The sequence below is a fragment of the Pongo pygmaeus genome, chromosome X (genome assembly GCF_028885625.2).
Source record: "Pongo pygmaeus isolate AG05252 chromosome X, NHGRI_mPonPyg2-v2.0_pri, whole genome shotgun sequence".
In the NCBI taxonomy this organism is placed as follows: Eukaryota; Metazoa; Chordata; class Mammalia; order Primates; family Hominidae; genus Pongo; species Pongo pygmaeus.
Window position 1 is genome coordinate 114,958,231 of NC_072396.2, and position 21,398 is coordinate 114,979,628.

The 21,398-nt window shown below is 38.0% G+C and overlaps 1 protein-coding gene across 7 annotated transcripts in view; it reads right to left on the minus strand.

Moving 5' to 3' along the window:
* Positions 1–21,398, minus strand: part of CHRDL1 (chordin like 1) — a 226,606-nt gene that overhangs the window by 77,103 nt on the left and 128,105 nt on the right. For all 7 annotated transcript variants that reach the window (XM_054473172.1, XM_054473174.2, XM_054473181.2 and 4 more), the window contains 2 exons: positions 11,815–11,927; positions 8,780–8,873 (listed from right to left, as the gene is read on the minus strand). In XM_054473172.1, coding sequence (XP_054329147.1) covers positions 8,780–8,873; positions 11,815–11,927 — 207 coding nt within the window. The remainder of the gene's footprint in view (positions 1–8,779; positions 8,874–11,814; positions 11,928–21,398) is intronic.

Consider the following 21,398-nt stretch of genomic DNA (forward strand, 5'->3'; position numbering starts at 1 on the left):
TTGCCCACAGCCCTCTGGAGATCCCACTGCTGCAAGATCTTACCCAGAACGGCTTTCTGTGGGCAGTTCTCTTGACCTCCTTTCTCAAAATCTCCCCTGGGCCCTATTACTGTAGTGCAGTCCTCAATCCGACTGCATCAGAATTAACTGGGATGCTTGTGTGAAATGCATGACACCCATTGCAGCCTAAATGATTCAGGATTTTTGGTGTAGGGTCTGGGAGTCTGCATTTTATCAAATCTCCCAAGGTGATCCTTAAGCACGTTAAAATTTGAGTAGTACTAGTTCAGGGTCTTGTGCTAAAATTGCCTACTACCCTAACAAACTTCTCCAAACTAAGATACTGTATACACCAATAGCTTATTGCTATAACATAAATTGCTCCTAGAAATTGAATGGCAAAATGCAACACTTCTTGAAGCATATAATAAAGAACCGTAATTCTGCAAAGTGCCTCCAAAAAACGGGTCCTATGGCTGAAGAAGTTTAGACAATGTTACATCCCATATACCTGTCTGGTAGATTCATAATGGGTACTAATTTATCAAGGCTCTGTCATATAAATAGACAACAAGTATATAAAAATGCTCAACATCACTAATCATCAGAAAAATGCAAATCAAAGCCACAATGAAGTATCATCTCAGCCCAGTTAGAATGGTTATGTTCAAAAAGACAAAGTGTAACAGATTCTAGTGAGGATGTGGAGAAAAGGGAACTTATATGCTGTTGGTGGGAATGTAAATCAGTACAGCTACTATGGAAAACAGTATGGAGGTTGCTTTAAAAAGCTACAAATAAAACTACTATATGATCCAGCAATCCTACTACTGGGTATATATCCAAAAAAAGGGAAATCAGTGTATTAAAGGGATAGTTACATCCCTATGTTTATTGCAGCACTACACACAATAGCAAGATATGGAATCAACATAAGTTTCCAGCAATGGAAGAATGGATAAAGAAACTGTGGTATATATACACAATGGAGTATTATTCAGCCATAAAAAATAAAGAAATCCTGTCATTCACAGCAACATGAATGAGCCTTGAAAATACTAAGTTAAGCAAAATAAGCCAGGAACAGTAAGATAAACACCGCGTGTTCTCACTCATATGTGGAAGCTAAAAAAGTTGATCTCATAGAAACAGAAAGTAGAATAGTGGTTACTAGAGGCTGGGAAGGGTAGGCATGATCTTGTCTCACTGCAACCTCCACCTCCTGGGTTCAAGCGATCCTCCTGCCTCAGCCTTCTGAGTAGCTGGGACTACAGGCATGCACCACCACACCCAGCTAATTTTTTGTATTTTAAGTAGAGACAGAGTTTCACCATGTTGACCAGGATGGTCTCAATCTCTTGACCTCGTGATCCGCCTGCCTCGGCCTCCCAAAGTGCTGGGATTACAGGCGTGAGCCAGCGCACCCAGCGAATGCTACTTTCTTGAAGAAGGTTTTAACCCCTTGTACTGTATCAAGTGTCCCAGGGCCAACGGTATGAGAAAAATAGTGGAAATAAGGCATGGAAGATGGTTAAAGGGGTCTAAGAGAACAGTCAGTATGGAGATGGAGGCTCTAGTGATCAAAAGTGAACATCTCCTTTGGCAACCCCTCAGTAACCTAAAATAGTAATAATAATAATAAAAAAGCAAAATATCTGCTATTCAGACACCAACATTTCAGAATCCTTAGGCTTTTGGATACTCTGGAGCCATATATATATACATGTAATGATTATGTGTAATATATATACCAATCTTTTGCAGGCAAAGGAGTGGCTCCTGGTTGATCATCTTGCACACTACAGCTATTGTAGTCACCTTACTAGGGAAAACAATATGCTAATTGGCTGTTACTGTTAAAAAGGAATTGATCTGTTTTGATAAAATCCAAGAGACAAATGAATATGGAATTCAGAAGAGAGAAGAGAGCAATGGAGAACAGATATGGATGGTGGCAACAGCAGCAAATCAGCAGCAACCATGAGGATGGCTGGCAGTAGGTACTCAAAGAAATGAACTAAAAGAAGATGGGGCAACTTTAAAATGTAAGAAAGATTCCTCAATAAATTAAAAATAAAATTATCATAAGACCCAGAATTTCCACTCCTAGGTATATACAAAATAATTGAAAACACATGCCACACAAAAACTTGTATATAAATGTCCGTAGCAGCGTTATTCACAATGGCCAAAAGGTGGAAACAACCCAAATGACTACCAACAGATGAATGGATAACGAAAGTGGTCTATGCATAATAATGGAAGATTATTCAGCCCTAAAAAGATATGTCGTACTGATACATGCTACAACATGGGTGAACCTTGAAAACACTATGCTAAGTGAATGAAACCAGATGCAAAAGGCCACAAATTGTATGATTCCACTTATGTGAAATGTCCAGAATAGGCAAATCCATAGAGAAGTAGATTCATGGTTACTGGGGGCTAAGGGAAAAGGGGAATGGAGAGTGACTGTGTAATAGGTTTCCTTTTGGGGTGGTGAAAAATTTCAGAAACTAGATTAGTGGTAAATGTTCTTACCACTTGTACAATATTGTAAATATTCTTAATGCCACTGAATTATACACTAAAATGATACATTTTATGTTATGCATCTTTTACCACAATAATAAATAAATAAATCTCTCTTTTGAACCTTCCCTAGAAAAAAACTGGAGGAAACACAAAAGGCCTGTCTACTTGATTACTATAACTGTGGAAGTCACAGATATAGACAGACATAGTCATAGACCTAGACTCTAGACTCCTTTTTAATATAAATACATGGGATGGGAGAAAAGGGGAACACAAGGGCAGATAGGTCAGTGATTAAAGACAAAAAAAAGCAGATTCAGAGTAGACAAGTGATTTTCAACTCTTATTCTAAACTTGTCTACAGTCAAATGCCATGTACCCACCTCATCTTACACAGTCTGTGCTATAGTGTGGATTTGTATAACACAAGTGGTTCATATGTGAGTGCTAAATAAGGGAATGAAGTTGGTATAAAACAGAAATTGCATTCGTTCATACATGATTACCCAGCAAATTAATATTTTGCACTAACAAGTGACAGCAGCTAAAAGCCAAGTACACTAACTCAACTGAAATCAGGAAGCCATTTGCCCTACATTCTTCCTCTTGCCTCAGTTGGGCCACATGCTCTGTCTTATAAGTGCTTATTACATGATTCTCTATGATCTTTGTGCAATTTACTGTTGTCTCTATAACTCAGCAGCTTCAATCCTTCCTTAAACACCCTTCCTTCAAGCTAATGTTACCATTTTAAAAGGTGAAGTCTAGAAGTCTATATTTACTGCAATATTTTATTAGAAATGTAATATGCCTTTTTAAATTGTGTTAGTATTTCATTAGTATAGTTGCTTTGTTAGTATTCTGGTTACAAAGTTGCATAAGTTTTGAGTGGTTTTCTCTTATGCTACTTTTTCCTTAAGCTCTGTTATTTTTCAGTGTACAATTTTGTAGAATGTGAGGATTTTCAGATATGTGCATATTGTATTGTGGCAGAAATGCCTGTGTTTGCTAGCTCACTCACAACCCAACTATTGTTGAAAGAGAAATGACACAGGGCTTCCCACATTCCCCTTACGGGGACACATACTATAGTGCAATACTGGTAAGGTCTTTTCCCTAACCTACCTTGAATATCTAAGACTGGGGCGTCTCTCTTGGCAAAAACACAAATCATACAATTTGTGGCCTTTTGCATCTGGTTTCATTCACTTAGCATAGTGTTTTCAAGGTTCACCCATGTTGTAGCATGTATCAGTACGACATATCTTTTTAGGGCTGAAAAAGTTTGTAGTGCCAAACTTTTTCACACCTAGCCAAAAGGAAACACTGTGGATTAGGTCTCTGCTAACCAGATCAAATCAGTTATTTTGGCAATTGTATAAGAGCTCTTTAATAACTCAGGAATGCTGGAATACCTCCAGGAAAACCCAAATTTATTAATTCTGAATAGCAAATTCTCAGTGGAATGACCATTTTAAAAAGCCCTCTTAGATAATATCATGATTTAGACTCCTGATCACTATAAAATTCTTCTTTTTGTGATAAAATTCTCTCTCTGTGCATATATATAAAATAAAATATATATATTATGAAATATATATATACACATATTATGAAAATAAGTCACGTTGTTTTACTTTCCCTTCCAGCATTACCACTTCATTCCCCCAAAAGAGAAGATAGGGAATTTAATTCCTACAAATCTCTAAAATCTCTTAATTATCAGGGACTCCACAGAGTCTTGCTTAGAGACCAGGATGAATTTAATGACGTTCATGAGTTCTATGCAGTCTTGACTTTTCCATTAAGAATGTTCCAGCCTCCATGTAGCCTCTTTGGGCCCAGTAGAGCACTGTGGTATGTGACTAAGACTTGACCTCTGCCAAGACTTGGACAAGTGCTGATGAAAAAAAGTTTATTTGCTCTTTGTGGGACTCAGTATAGATTTCTCTTTGGTATTTCTGGAAGAGCTGCCTGCATACTCTGATTTCCACGGTTTAGCAGGAGCTGTAGGAGACAATTTCAAATACAGGTGGGATCCTTGGAAATTTTAGGGGTAAAGAGTTTAGAAAGCAAGAGCCATGGGAAATACATAAACAAATGAAATGAGATGGCTCCTCTGTCTCCTTCAATGGAAACTAAGCTCTAAGCATGATAGGTAGGACACTTCCACTGAGTCTGTTACTACCTAGGCAAAAGCTTCTCTAAGTCAATACTGCTATAGGACAGTATGTAAAGCCAATATCTGGGGTATATGGTTTGCTTGTTTGTCTTCTCCTTTTTATACAGAGCTTATTCATCATCTTGGCTTTAGATATTTTCTTCTTAAATGAGGACATTTTCATCACAGTGCCTTCCATTGGGTTAAGATGGAAAACCAGAGCCCTTTTCTTTGACCAAACATTTCTGTGGCCTTGAAGGCATGAGTTTCCTCATGCCTAATAATCACTGGGGTGGAAGAAACACAGAGGAGTCATCACATCCATTGCCCTGTCTCAAAGCAGGACTGTGCCAACTCTATCTCAGATGGATGGGTAACTTTTTATTTCTAGAAATATTAAGTAAAGAGACTAAAATTCTCCTTAGTCATTTATTCTAGGATTTAACAGCCACGGTGTTCAAAGTTCTTCCTTTTGTCAAGCTCCACTCCTCTCTGCTATGATTTAAAACTATTTACTCCTGTTTTATCTTCAGTAGAAAGAAAGAATAGCTGGTTGCATTCTGGTTCAATATGGCAAAGAGAACACATGAGAAATCTCCCTGTTATTTTCAAAACAAAGAGAGATGAAATGTGGAACTAGAAAAATAAATAAACAAAACGTGAAAACTGCAAAATCATATTCAGAAACACAAAAAACTCTTCGTGGAATAAAATATAGAAGGAAAGTACAGCAATAAATGGGAGCCAAAGCCATATGGTCCATCAGCAGCTGTGACTGAATATGGATAGTTTGGATCCAAATGGCTGAGGAGAAACTACAGCTTGCAAGTGGCTTCCCATGTGAAGTTGGGGACTAGGGTCACACTACTCGCACGTAAACAGGGGCTGACATAGCTCTCCCCACTCAGTGTTCCCTAAAAAACACTGATTGTCCAAGGTAGGCAGTTGTAGATGAGGTCTCAGTCCCTGATCATTATCAGAGACTAGTAGTGCACAAGAAAACAGAGGTAGAAATAGACCATTCGGGCATGAGGCAGCCCAAACCGAGTCATTAATATATGACCTGGTTTAGAGCAAAGTGAACTATAAAGCCTGCAACAACCATCCCACAAGGAAGGGCTCATGTAAGAAAAAAACAAAAACAAAAACAAACAGACAAACCAAAAACACCCATGGATAATGAGCTTTGAAAGAAAAAGTAGAAAACCAAGGAAAATTCAGGACTAAGAAAAGCTGTCAAGAAACCCAACAAAGGTGACAATTCACATCTAAAAATATTTAGATATTTGAACAATCTGAAATGGACTTCAAATAAACAGTTAAATACTTTAAAGAAGTAAAAAAGAGAATAAGATTCCCCAAAACAATAACAGGTTATAAATTAGCGTCATGTAGATGTTTTTTTAAATAACTTGAAAACCTGAGGGGAAACGAGGTTATTGAAAATAAACAAAGAAACAAACAAAACCCAACAGATGGCCTAAATAGTATGCATGGAAAGAATTCATGAATTGGAGAACAGAGTTGAAGTAATATATCATTTTAGGGAGAATATCAGGATGGAAAAATAAAGGATAAATTAAATGAGATGCAATAATATACACCAAAGACAATTTTGAGAATGAGAAAAAATAAGAAGGTGAAGAGATAATTTTCAAAAAAAAAAACTGACTAAAAATTGAAGAGAAATTTGACTCCTTTGGCTGAAAAAATCATGTGCTGAGCAGGCTGAAGAGAATAATCAAACTTACACATCTCATTGTGTACATCAATGAAAAGAAGAAAGTTTTAAAAGCTAGAAGAAAAAAAAAAAACAGAAGAACCCGCAAAAGAACTACAAATAGCAGAATTCTTAACCACAAACAAATAAACAAACAAACATAAAGCCAACAAACCATTTAGTAATATCTTCAAAGTGCTGAGGGGAGATGAATATGCACCTATAATTTCATACCCAGCCAAATTATCATTCAAGAATGATTGTAAAATAAATACTTTTTTTGTATATAAGGACTAAGGAATTTTAGAACTACTACCCACAGAAAGAGCTGTTAAAGGTTATAGTTAACAAGTAGAAAAATGAAATCATGGAGAAGTGAGCTGCAAGAGCAAGAAGGAAAAGAAAAGGAATAGTTTCTATCCTCCATACCATAAAATGAGCTTTTTAAGTCTTAACCATAATGGTGTTTATTTCTTTCAATGTTTTCACCTCTGGAATTTTTGAACTCAGTTCTTTTAACACTTTATTTTTCTCTCAAAATAACTGCTAGCTTATACTTTCCCGTTTTCTCGATACTTGCTTCCTGTTAGGCAGCTGGGGTAGGTGCAGCCATATTCTATTCTATGTTCTTTTGCCCCATGCTCTGGGTCTGGGTCATGCCTCAACCTTCTTCCCAGGGAAGAACAATCTTTACACAAAAGTTTAGATAAGTTCCTACGACATTAGACCACTTTTGGAGACTTCTGAGGAATAAAAAGCTTTTATAAGGCTATCTGACAGGCTACCTGGCAGGTTAACCAAAAAAACAAACAAACAAAAAAAACAAAAACAAAAAAACAAAACAAAAAAAAACAAAGAAGCTCTCCAGAGTGGCAACTTTATCAGAAACATTGTTCCCATTTACCAGAGCGCCCCCACCGCCCATACCACATTCTTGCAAACCAGTTTAGGAAGAAGAAGCAAATAAACACATACAGAAACAGTAAGCCTGGCTTAGGGACTTATTCCAAAAAAACCCCAACAACTTTCAGGTTGGTCATATGCCAAGTCAATCTCTGACATCTTAAAGCATATACTATCAGCACCAACACTCACAATTTAAAAACCTGTGATATGGCATGATCTTCTGCCATCTGGAAATGAATCACCTGTGTTCATTAGGGTGTATTTACTGATGCAGGAAAATATATATTATAAAGGTGGTGACAAAAAGAGTTTGGGTGTTTCTTGTCCATTAAAAAAAAAATTCTCCACTCTTGGAACATTTCAGTTGACTGGGTTTTCATTGAACCCCATTCCCAGCCTTATTCCTAACATTTTTGCCTGGATACATTTGGTTTCTCTCTTATAAGTTCTGGAAGTTCCTCACCACTTAAAAAGCACCGTCTATACCTTAGCTAGGGTAGTGGTTCTTCGTGTACACCCCTTTGGGACTGACAATAAAGCTGTGGATGTTCTCTAAAGGAATTTACAAATATACATAGTTACACCAAAAACTGCAAGCAATTTTAAAGGGTTCTCTGACCCTCAAAAGCCCACCCAGGAACCCTAGTTCAAGAATTTCCACCCTAAAGGGAAATGGAATCAACTTACAGGATGATACGGCTTCTACTTCACAAAGCCCGAGTGTCAAGTAGCTTTTTCTAGGACTGCCATTGGGCCCACAGGAATTCTCTGAACCACTCCACACGCTTTTGGGGTGGGAATCGGGCCCCAGTCAGACGTGAACAAAGTGTCATTGAGGGAGCCCCTGCCTCAGACAATACCCTAGCTGCAAATCGTGAAAGTAGATGTCCTAACAGCTTTGTGAAAAACTCTCTGCCTGGCTGCCCCTTAGAATTACACTTAACAATGTGTACATAATAACTGCAGTCTGGCGGAGGTGACTATTCAGCAGGCAGGCAGCTTTATACTGTCATAAACCTCACTGGGTCAGCTCCTTTGATTTATGAATGGCCCCCTCATAATTTAGAAGCTATGCTCGGATGCAATTCCAGCACTAATCATATAAGACACATGCCGCCATGCTGCAACTCTCCTGGTGCCTGCTGCCCATGGCAGGAAGAGGCTGCTTATAGCAGAAAATCTCTGGGCCACAATTTCCATCTCCGATTGACACCCACCTTCAAATGATTAAAAGCCCAATAAAAATCTGTTACTGGGTACCCAATAACTTATTAGAGCCTAGAATGTACCCCATTTGGGCTATAAAAGGTATTTAGAGGCCAGTTTGGACTGACTAAAGGTTCCTATTGTTATCTGTCTGGAAGTTTCCCTTCTGGGGAATTATGGAGATGAGTTGAGCTGGGTGAAGAGGGAAATGGAGAACCACAGCTAGGAAAGAAAGAGACAAATTGCTTTACCTGGGCAGCGAGGGCAGCACAGATGAGGAATATGCACAGGAGAAAGGCAATGAACATTTGGACATCTGACTCGGCTGCAAAGCACATTCCCATTCTGAAAAACAGAAGGCAATGAGAAAAAATAAACGTCTTTCAAAGGTCGCTGGGATCAAGCCAGTTTGGGAAACAGTCATGCAGGGACTCACCCAGGCAGTGAATAATGCATTCCCAAGAAGCTGAATGCATTCAACATTTTCTTTCTTTTTCTTATCACCAGCACCTCTGCTGGGTTGGTTGATAGTTTATTGGCATATTTTTCTAAGGCTGAGATCACCACTCCTCCAATTTTCAAAGCTTCCCATTAATTGTGAGAGGCTTCTTCTGGCCTGGCTCCGTGGCATTTCTACCATTCCCCAGCTCTAGCTGCATGTCTTTTCCAAGAATCTACTCTGATTTCATAATCACCTGTCCAATAACATGAAAGACACAATGAGCGATGGGTCCCCTGAGCTGCTACCCAGCCCTGGCCAAGGAGGCATCCCTAGCAGATGGATCCTGGATTCCATATAACTCTGCCTTCGCCCAGTGGGCGGAGTGATTCTTCTCATTTCCTTTTTAGCCAAAATTCTTCTGAGGACGAGCTAGAGTTTGGAATTTAGCTGATTAGGTAGTATGCCTGGGTGGGGCAACTGGGTCCCTGCCTGATTTACAATTACAAGATCCCTCGCTCTGACAGCTCACAACCATTTCTAGAACAAAGACATACTCCGGAAATAAATTTTTCATTTACATTTTCCATCCATAAATCATTTGCAGCAAGGACTACTTGTATTTGTCAGGCTGTTGTGGGGGAAGAAAGTAGTGACGAGGATATAGAAATAGAAAATGCCTTGTGCTTGAGCTGTTGGCATTGGGATCATTTTAACATTTTGACTGCCTTGCAGACATCAAAGCCTCAGCTCCCAATGGTTAGCTGTCCATCTCCAATGTGTCTAAATGTGTTGCGTCAAGAATCTGACAAAATCAGGCCATCCCAGGCAGTTAATCAATCCCCAAATGATCTATTTAATACATGCCCTAACCATTTAAAGAGGCGGGCTTCTTTTATTCAAATTGGAATTGCCTTATCACAACCTTTTCCTTTTCTTGTGTACTTTCTAGAATAATTTTTTTTGGAGTGTTGCATTTGGCAACACCACAGAAGCTCCTCAGGTATCACACTCCTCAGAGGCAGGTGGTATAATCTTGAATTGAGATCACTGAAGTACATCAGAAACCACACCTCCCAGCTGAGGTCTAAACTGAATCCTCATTAATGCTATATACTGAATTCTGTTCTAGAGTTAATAGATTAATAATAATAATGATGATGATGATAACCACAATGATAAGGACAACAATGATGACAATAACAGCTGTTAACATTTCTTGAATGTTTACCATGACTAAGCATTGTTTTAAATGATTTAAATGGATTTGTAAATTTAATCCTTACCAGAACCGTATGAAATGGTAATATCATTATCCCATTTATAAAAAGAGGAAGATGAACGAATATCACAGAGGTCAGGTAACTTGTCCAGTGGCTCATAAGTGGCAGAGGCAGGGCTGGAAACTTGGTCTGTCTTTATTCTAGAACCTCATAGCCTCTTAATACTGCCTGATGTTACCTGATAATTATGTTTCCACATGCTCAAAATTCTGACAGCCCAAAATTATGTTCAAATGGTAAATGGATCAGGCTTGCAAGTGATTGTTCCTGCTCTAGCTGGGCATGAGGGAAGAGGTGCAGTCCTTACACAAGTTCTCAAGTAAGAAGCTGGTCTTGAAAATTCTTTGTGTAAGTTCAGAATTCTCAATGCCTAGTACAAGGCCTCACTTTCCAATTAGCCTAGTGCACCGCTTCTCTACCAGGGGTGATTTTTGCTCCCCAGGCAACTTGGCCATGTCTGGAGACATTTTTGGTTATTAGGATTGGGGTTGGTGCTCTTGTTGTCTAAGGGGTAGAGGCCAGGGATACTGCTTAACATCCCACAATGCACAGGACAGCCCCCAACCAAATATCTATAGTGCAAACAAGAAACTCTAGCCTAACATATAATGGCAGAGGTTTGTTGAGAAAGATGGACCACAGCTGTGCTCCTGGGTCAAGACCATGGAAAGAAGATGGAACAACCTGCTTTGTCTATTGCAAAGATGGCATTTAGGCCATCCAAAATCCTTTCTAAATGACCGGACAGGAGCCAAGGCTAAGCCAAGGGAACTCTAATCCTTAAGAGGTACAGGCCAACGTTTCACAAACTCAGTCTTAATTACAGTTATTGGCTGAGACAACATAGAATCCACTCTCCCAATGAACCAGTTTATAATTTGTCCTAATATTCTCCCTAAAGGTCAGCCTTAAAATAATTTTCAAAAACTACTTTGTCTTACAATCTAAACATTCTATTGAGCTTTCGCCTCCACTCCCACTATCAGGCTCTTCCGCCTTCTCTAACCATGCCCTATATCATTAGGCTAAGAGATCATAAATATCTGTCCATAGCAAATATTCAGAGAACCCATGAAAATCAAGCCAAAAAGCAAGAGAGGACAGAAGACAGAAAATGTTTATTTTTCCTTGCATTCGTCTTCTTACTTTCTTCTTTTATTTTATGAGATAGGGTCTTGTTCTGTCAACCATGCTGGAGTGCAGTGGTACAATCTCGGTTCACTTCAGCCTAGAAGTCCTGAGCTCAAGTGATCCTCCCACCTCAGCCTCCCAACTAGCTGGGACAACAGGCATGTGCCACCACGCCCAGCTAATTTTTGTACTTTTTGTAGAGACGGGGTTTTGCCATGTTACCCATGCTGGTCTAGAACTCCTGGGCTGAAGTGATCCACATGCCTCAGCCTCCCAAAGTGCTGGGATTATAGGCGTGAGACAGCGTGATCAGTCTGCTTCTTTACTTTCTTTCAGGATTTTATCACCCACGGTCCCTGGCCATTTGGGCACTGAAAGCCTCTCTGCATGCTGAGGAGCAAACTGGGAAATCACATGTCATGAGAGATTGTACCTCTGAGCAGATGCAGTTCACGCAGTAAACCAACCCGTGAGGTTCCAGGTAAGGATGCCATCTCTCACCCACTCTGTACTTCTTGTCTTGAAACATGCAATATGTCTCTGAATCTGTGAAGAAGGAGATGGAGAATATGCCTGTTAGGAAACATCAACCAAGTCACAAAATTCAAAAGCAATCACAAGTTCCATCCATTTTATTATACATCAAGGGAAGTGGCATAGCAAGTATTTATAGAATTCCTATTAGGGGATTAGTGTTATACATACTTTGCTCACTGGATCCTCACCACAATGACCCATAAGGTAGATATTACTATTAGTCTCATTTTATAGATAAGGAAAATCAAGAGTCATATAACCAGTAAGAAGCTGAGATGGGACTCAAACCCAGGTTTGTCTGACAATGATGTACAAAATCTTTTTAAATTTAATTTTATTTTTCCATAAGTTATTGGGGTACAGGTGGTATTTGGTTACATGAGTAAGTTCTTTAGTGGTGATTTGTGAGATCCTGGTGCACCCATCACCCTAGCAGTATACACTGCACCATATTTGTTGTCTTTTATCTCTCGTCCCCCTCCCACTCTTCCCCCCAAGTGCCCAAAGTCCACTGTATCATTCTTATGCCTTTGCATCCTCACAGCTTAGCTCCCACATATCAGTGAGATCATACAATGTTTGGTTTCCATTTCTGAGTTACTTCACTTAGAATAATAGTCTCCAATCTCATCCAGGTCATTGCAAATGCTGTTAATTCATTCCTTTTTATGGCTGAGTAGTATTCATACATATATATATATACACACACACACATATAATCAATAGAAACATATATATATACTCTCTCTCTCTGTCTCTCTCTCTGTATCTATCTATCTATCTATGTATCTATCTATCTATCTAACTATATATGTTTCTTTATCCACTCATTGATTGATGGGCATTTGGGTTGGTTCTACAATTTTGCAATTGTGCATTGTGCTGCTATAAACATGCGTGTGCAAGTATCTTTTTCGAATAATGACTTCTTTTCCTCTGCATGGATACCCAGCAGTGGGACTGCAGGATCAAATGGTAGTTCTACTTTTAATTATTTAAGGAATCTCCACACTGTTTTCCATAGCAGATGTACTAGTTTACATTCCCTGCATCCACACCAACATCTACTGTTTTTTCATTTTTTGATTATGGTCATTCTTGAAGGAGTATGGTGGTATTGCATTTGATTATGGTCATTCTTGAAGGAGTAACGTGGTATTGCATTGTGGTTTTGATTTGCATTTCCCTGATCTTTAGTGATGTTGATCATTTTTTCATATGTTTGTTGGGCATTTGTATATCTTCTTTTGAGAATTGTCTATTCATGTCTTTAGCCCACTTTTTGACAGGATTTTTTTTTCTTACTGATTTATTCATTGTAAATTCTGGATATTAGTCCTTTGTCAGATGTATAGATTGTGAAGATTTTCTCCCACTCTGTGGGTTGTTTGTTTACTCTGTTGATTGTTCCTTTTGCCGTGCAAAAGCTCTTTAGTTTAATTAGGTCACAGCTATTTATCTTTGTTTTTATTGCATTTGCTTTTGGGTTTTTGGTCATGAAATCCTTGTCTAAGCCAATGTCTGTTGCGGGAAGTCAGGGACCCTGAACAGAGGGACCGGCTGGAGCTGTGGCAGAGGAACATAAATTGTGAAGATTTCATGGACATTTACCAGTTCCCAAACAATACTTTCATAATTTCTTACACTTGTCTTACTTTAATCTCTTAATCCTGTTATCTTCATAAGCTGAGGATGTACATCACCTCAGGGCCACTATGATAATTGTGTTAACTGTACAAATTGACTGTAAAACATGTGTGTTTGAACAATATGAAATCAGTGCATCTTGAAAAAGAACAGAATAACAGCAGTTTTAGGGAACAAGGGAAGACAACCATAACGTCTGACTGCCTGCGGGGTCAGGCAAAAAGAGCCATATTTTTCTTCTTGCAGAGAGCCTATACACGGACATGCAAGTAGGGAAGATATCTCTAAATTATTTTCCTAGCAAGGATTACTCTGGGAAAGGAATGCATTCCTGGGGGGAGGTCTATAAATGGCCGCTCTGGGAGTGTCTGTCTTATGCGGTTGAGATAAGGGCTGAAATGCACCCTGGTCTCCTGCAGTACCCTCAGGCTTACTAAGGTGGGGAAAAACCCCGCTCTGGGAAATTTGAGGTCAGACCGATTCTCTGCTCTTGAACCCTGCTTTCTGTTGTTTAAGATGTTTATCAAGACAATAAGTGCACCGCTGAACATAGACCCTTATCAGTAATTCTGATTTTGCCCTTTGAGTTGTGATCTTTGCTTTTGCCCTTTGCCTTGTGATCTTTGTTGGACCCTTATCAGGAGTTTCTGATTTTGCCCTTGTCCTGTTTCTTCAGAAGCATGTGATCTTTGTTCTCCTTTTTGTCTTTTGAAGCATGTGATCTTGTGACCTACTCCCTGTTCTTGCACCCCCTCCCTTTTTGAAATCCTTAATAAAACTTGCTGGTTTTGTGGCTCAGGAGGGCATCACTGTCCTACTGATATGTGATGTCACCCCCAGCAGCCCAGCTGTAAAATTCCTCTCTTTGTACTCTTTCTCTTTATTTCTCAGCCGGTTGACACTTATGGAAAATAGAAAGAACCTACGTTGAAATATTGGGGGCATGTTTCCCCAGTAAATGTCTAGAAGGGTTTTTCCAATGTTATCTTCTAGAATTTTTATAGTTTTAGGTCTTAGGTTTAAGTCCTTAATCCATCTTGAGTTGATTTTTGTATAAGGTGAGAGATGAGGATCAAGTTTCATTCTCTTACATGTGGCTTGCCAATTATCCCAGCACCATTTGTTGAAAAGGAACCCCACATTTATGTTTTTGTTTGCTTTGCTGAAGATCAGTTGGCTGTAAGTATTTAGGTTTATTTCTGGGTTCTCTATTCTGTTCCATTGGTCTATATGCCTATTTTTATACCAGTACCATGATCCCAAATTTATAAAACAATTACTAACAGACCTAAGAAATGAGATAGACAGCAACACAGTAATAGTAGGGGACTTCAATATTCCACTGACAGCACTAGACAGATCATCAAGACACAAAGTCAACAAAGAAACAATGGATTTAAACTATACCTTGGAACAAATGGACTCACAAGATATATATAGAATATTTCATCCAACAACCACAGAATACACATTCTATTCAACAGAGCATGGAACTTTCTGCAAAATAGACCATATGATAGGTCATAAAACAAGCCTCAATAAATTTAAGAAAATCGAAATTGTATCAAGCACTCTCTCAGACCACAGTGGAATAAAACTGGAAATCAACTCCAAAAGGAAACTTCAAAACCATGCAAATACATGGAAATCAAATAACCTGCTCCCGAATGAGCATTGGGTGAAAAATGAAATCAAGATAGAAATTTAAAAATTCTTCAAACTGAATGATAATAATGACAGAACCTTATCAAAATCTCTGGGATAAGGCTAAGGCAGTGCTAAGAGGAAAGTGCATAACCCTAAACACCTACATCGAAAAGTCTGAAAGAGCACAAACAGACAATCTAAGGTCACACCTCAAGGAACTAGAGAAACAAGAACAAACCAAACCCAAACCCAGCAGAAGAAAGGAAATAACCAAGATCAGAGTAGAACTAAATGAAATTGAAACAAAAAAAGACACAAAAGATAAGTGAAACAAAAAGCTGGTTCTTTCAAAAGATAAATAAAATCGATAGACCATTAGCAAGATTAACCAAGAAAAGAGAGAAGATTCAAATAACCTCACTGAGAAACGAAACAGGAGTATCTTCAAATACTGAAATACAAAAGATCATTCAAGGCTACTATGAACACCTTTACACACATAAACGAGGAAACCTAGAAGAGATGGGGAAAAATACAACCCTCCTAGATTAAATCAGGAAGAATTAGATACCCTGAACAAACCAACAACAAGTAGCGAGATTGAAATGGTAATTAAAAAATTACCAACAAAAAAAGTCCAGGACCAGGCAGATTCACAGCAGAATTCTGCCAGACATTCAAAGAAGAATTGGTACCAATCCTTTTGACACTACTCCACAAGATAGAGCAAGAAGGAACCCTCCTTAATTCATTCTATGAAGCCGGCATCACCCTAACACCAAAACCAGGAAAGGACACAACCAAAAAAGGAAACTACAGACCAATATCCTTGATGAACATAGACGCTAAAATCATTAACAAAATAGTAGCTAACTGAATCCAACAACCTATCAAAAAGACAATCCACCATGATCAAGTGGGTTTCATACCAGGGATGCAGGGATGGTTTAACATATGTAAGTCAATAAATGTGGTACACCACATAAACAGAATTAAAAACAAAAATCACATGATCATCTCAATAGATGCAGAAAAAGCGTTCAATAAAATCCAGTATCCCTTTATGATTAAAACCCTCAGCAAAATCGGCATACAAAGGACATACCTTAATGTAATAAAAGCCGTCTATGACAAACTCACAGCTAACATTAATACTGAATGGGGAAAAGTTGAAAGCATTCCCTCTGAGAACTGGAGCAAGACAAGGATGCCCACTCTCACCACTCCTCTTCAACAAAGTAATGGAAGTCCTAGCCAGAGCAATCAGACAAGAGAAAGAAATAAAGGGCATCCAAATCGGTAAAGACGAAGTCAAACTGTCCCAGTTTGCTGACGATATGATCGTTTACCTTGAAAACCATAAGGAGTCTTCCAGAAAGCTCCTAAAACTGATAAAAGAATTCAGCAAAGTTTCTGGATACAAGATTAATGTACACAAATCAGTAGCTCTTCTATACACCAAAAGCAACCAAGCGGAGAATCAAATCAAGAACTCAACCCCTTTTACAAAGGATGCAATAAAATAAAATGAAATTAAAATAAAATAAAATAAAATAAAATACTTAGGAATATATCTAACAAAGGAATAGAAAGACCTTTACAAGGAAAACTAAAAACACTGCTGAAAGACATCATAGATGACACAAACACATGGAAACACACCCCATGTTCATGGACAGGTAGAATTAATATTGTGAAAATGACCATACTGACAAAAGCAATCAGCAAATTCAACGCAATCCCCACCAAAATACCATACTCATTCTTCACAGAGTTAGAAAAAACAATTCTAAAATTCATATGGAACAAAAAAAGAGCCTGCATAGCCAAAGCAGGACTAAGCAAAAAGAACAAATCTGGAAGCATCACGCTACCTGATTTCAAACTATACTATAAGGCCATAGTCAGCAATACAAAATTTTAACTACTACTCCGTTACAATGATAAAGGGAGCATATCATGTGTTCTTTTTCTTGAAAAGGTTGTGTTCCCTTTCTTTGGAAATGCAAGCTAATGTCTGAAATGTGGATGTATCAGAACATTCTCAGAGCTGTTGGTGGTATAGGAAAGATAGATTCTGCATTGTGTTAGGTCTCTATCATTGGCTTCGCCTACACATGTTAACATCACTCAATCATTAAACAAATATTTTAGCACTGTCAGGCAATATGCTAAGTGCTGCAGATGAAAAGAACTAAAATTTTTATACAAAGTCCCTGCTCCCATTCAACTTACAGAATTCTTGCATAAACAACTCCTGTGATGGTTAATATTAAGTGTCAACTTCACTGGATTGAAGGATGCAAAGTATCCTTCTGGGTGTATCCTATCTGGGTGTATCTGGGTGTCTCTGGGTGTTTTGGGGTGTGGCCAGAGGAGATTAACATTTGAGTCAGTAGACTGGGAGAGGAAGACCTACCCACAATTTGGATGAGCACCATCCAATTTGCTGCCAGCAAGGCTAGAAAAAGCAGGTAGAAGAAGGTGGAAGAAGCTGACTTGCTGAGTCTTCTGGCCTTCATATTTCTTCCATGCTGGATGCTTCCTGCCCTCAAACATCAGAATCCAAGTTCTTTGGCTTTTGGACACTTGGACTTATACCAGTGGTTTGCCAGGGGCTCTCGGGCCTTCAGTCACAGACTGAAGGCTGCACTGTTGGCTTCCCTACTTTTGAGGTTTTGGGGCTCAGACTGAGCCACTAATGGCTTCTTTGCTCCAAAACAGAAATTTTGGTAGCCACAGCTTATCTTATACCACAGTTCACTTGAGCACATACCATGTTAACTGCCTTATTGTACATGATATATTTCTCCATCAGAGTCCCGGAAAGTAGGTAACATTTATTCTTTACTCTCTATTCATCACATGGCCTAGTACACTGTGGGCAATAAGCAATTATAGACAATATGCAAGTATAAGCAACTGACAAATGATTGGTAAATTGAATTTCCAAATCAAGTGGTTTATCTTCTAATCCCATCCTCTTCTATCTCCCACTTTTCAACATACTAGCTCGAAATAAAGCAATACCCCTCTTATAACAAACACACGAATTTTCTTCACTCCAGTGCACATTTTCCTGACGATCAAAATTGAAATAGTAAAAACAGATAAGCAGAAAACTAACAGAAGATATTGTGAACAAATAGTAAACAAAACATTAGTATTGGAATATTTTAATCATGCAAATCAATTAGGACTAACCAATCCAATAGAAAAACAATCTAATTACAGAAATAGGCAAGTCAGAAAAGAAATTGGAACAGACAATGTATTAGCCCATTTTCATGCTGCTGATAAAGTCATACCTGCAACTGGGCAATTTACAAAAGAAAGAGGTTTATTGGACTTACAGTTCTATGTGGCTGGGGAGGTCTCACAATCATGGCGGAAGGTGAAAGGCACATCTCACATGGCAGCATTCAAGAGAAGAGAGCTTGTGCAGGGAAACTCCCTTTTCTAAAACCATCAGATCTTGTGAGACTCATTCACTATCATTAGAGCAGCGCAGGAAAGACCCGCCCCCATAACTGACCTCCCACTGGCTTTCTCCCACGAAACGTGGTAATTGTGGGAGTTACAATTCAAGATGAGATTTGGGTGGAGACATAGCCAAACGATACTGGAGAATAAATATTAAAAGATGCTCAACCTCACTAGTAATCAGAGATCTAAATTAAAACTAAACTGAGATAGATGCCTCATATCAATGATTGCTTCAAAGAACCTCTATGAATCTTTCCAAATACCCACAAGGTGAATTCCAACTTACTTTTCAAATCTTTCTTTTCAATTTCTTCAGAACAATAAACTGGGAGACAGAAAATCTAGGTTTGAGTCCTAACCTACTCTATCTGTGTGACATCGAGTAAGTCACTCAAACCCTGATAACCTCATTGAGTGAGTCACTCAAACCCTGATAACCTTTTCAACATCTGTGAAATATTATGTTTCTCAAGTGGATGTTAGAGGATTAAATGAAGCACTTGGTAAATTATAAAGTGCTATAAAATGTAGAGTGTTATTTTATATTTATTGGCTTTTTTCTAATTAGAAAGCTAATACATGCTCAATGTAGAAAATTGGAAAACATACACAAACACACAAGAAGGGCAACAATAGAAATGAAGCAAGAAACATTATACATAATCCCAGCACAGGAAGATAACCACTTTTAAGAAGCTGGTAGCATATAAATAGTCTGTGGGTTGAAGAAGAAATCAAAAGGGAAATTAGAAAGTATTTTGTACTAAATGAAAATGAAAACACAGCACATCATTTAGGGATTCAGCTAAAAAAGCACTCGGAAGGAAATTCATATCACTAAATATCTATATTTGAAAAGGAGAAAAGTCTCAAATCAATATCTTAAACTAGAAAAAGCAGGAAAAATAAGAAAAAAATGAGAATAATAAAGAGCAGAAATCAATGAAATTGAAGACAGAAAATCAATAAGGAAAAATCAACGAGATCAAAACTGGATCTTTAGGAAGATCAATAAAATTGATAAACCCCTAGCAAGACTAACAAAGATAAAAAGAGAGAAGACAAAAATTACTAAGACTAGAGACAAAAAAGAGGGTTTAATTGCATTGACTACAGACATTAAAAGGGTAAGGGTAAAAAGGGAACAACGTGAATAACTGTATGCCAGTTAGTTTAACAACATAGAATGATTAATTCTTGAAACAACATAAAATGGATTAATTCCTTGAAAGACACACATTACCAAAGCTCAATCAAAAAGAGATAACTAACCTGAGACTGGGTGTGGTGGCTCACACCTGTAATCCCAGCACTTTGGGAGGCCGAAGTGGGTGGATCACCTGAGGTCAGGAGTTCAAGACCAGCCTGGCCAACATGGTAAAACCCCGTCTCTATTAAAAATACAAAAATTAGCCAGGCATGGTGGTGAGTGCCTATAATCCCATACTCGGGAGGCTGAGGCAGGAGAATCACTTGAACATGGGAGGTAGAGGTTGTAGTGAGCTGAGATGGCACCACTGCACTCCAGCCGGGTAAAAGAGCAAGACTCTGTCTCAAAAAAAAAAAAAAAAAAAAAAAAAAAAAAAAAAAAGATAGCTAACCTGAATAGTCCTATATATTTTAAAGGAATTTAAATTGTAGTTGAAAACTTTCTTATAAAGAAAATTCCAGAATCAGATGGCTCCACCGGTGAATTCTACCAAACATTCTACCAAACCCTTCCAGAAAACTGAAGAGGAGGGAATACTTCCCAACTGAATATTTAATGCAAGCTTTACACTGATACCAAAACCAGATAAAGATATTACAAGAACAGAAACTACAGACCAATACCCTTTAAGAACATAGATGCAAAAATTCTCAACAAAATTTTGACAAACTAAATCTAACAATATGTAGAAAAGATAATACTTCATGAGCAAGTGGGGCTTATCCTGGAAATTCAAGGCTAGTTCAACATTCAAAATCCAATCAATGTAATTCACCATATCAACAAACCAAAGAAGGAAAATCATGTAATCATTGCAACAGATGCAGAAAAATCATTTGACAAAATTCTACATCCTTTCATGACAGATAGCCTCCGCAAACTAGAATGAGTACTTCCTCAACCTGATAAAGGGCATCTGCAAAAAACCTATAGCTAATATTACACTTAATGGCAAGAGACTGCTTTACCCCTAAGATCAGGAATTATACAAGGATGTCTGCTTCACTACTCCTGGAAATATTAGCCAGTGAAATTGGGTAAGAAGAACAAATAAAAGGCCTATATGCTGGAAAGTAAAAAAATAAAGCTTTCTATTCACAAATGGACATAATTTTCTACATAGAAAATCTGTAAGAATCTATTAAAAAGTTACTATAGAGAATTTATAAATCATATTTATATATTTTATAATGAACAATTAGAAATTGAATGTTTAAAGTGTACTATTTTCAATAGCTCCCCCAAAACTTGAAAATACTGAAGTATAAATCTAACAAAATATGTGTGGGATCTTCGCTTAGAAAGCTAAAAAATGCTGATGAAAACAATCAATGAAGGCCTAAAAAATGGAGAGATACACTTTATTTATGGATTGAAAGACACAAAATTGTTAAGATATCAGTTCTCTCCAATATGATTTATAGATTCCATACACTCTAAATCGAATTACCAGCATGATCTTTTATAAAAATTGGTAATCTAATGAAAAA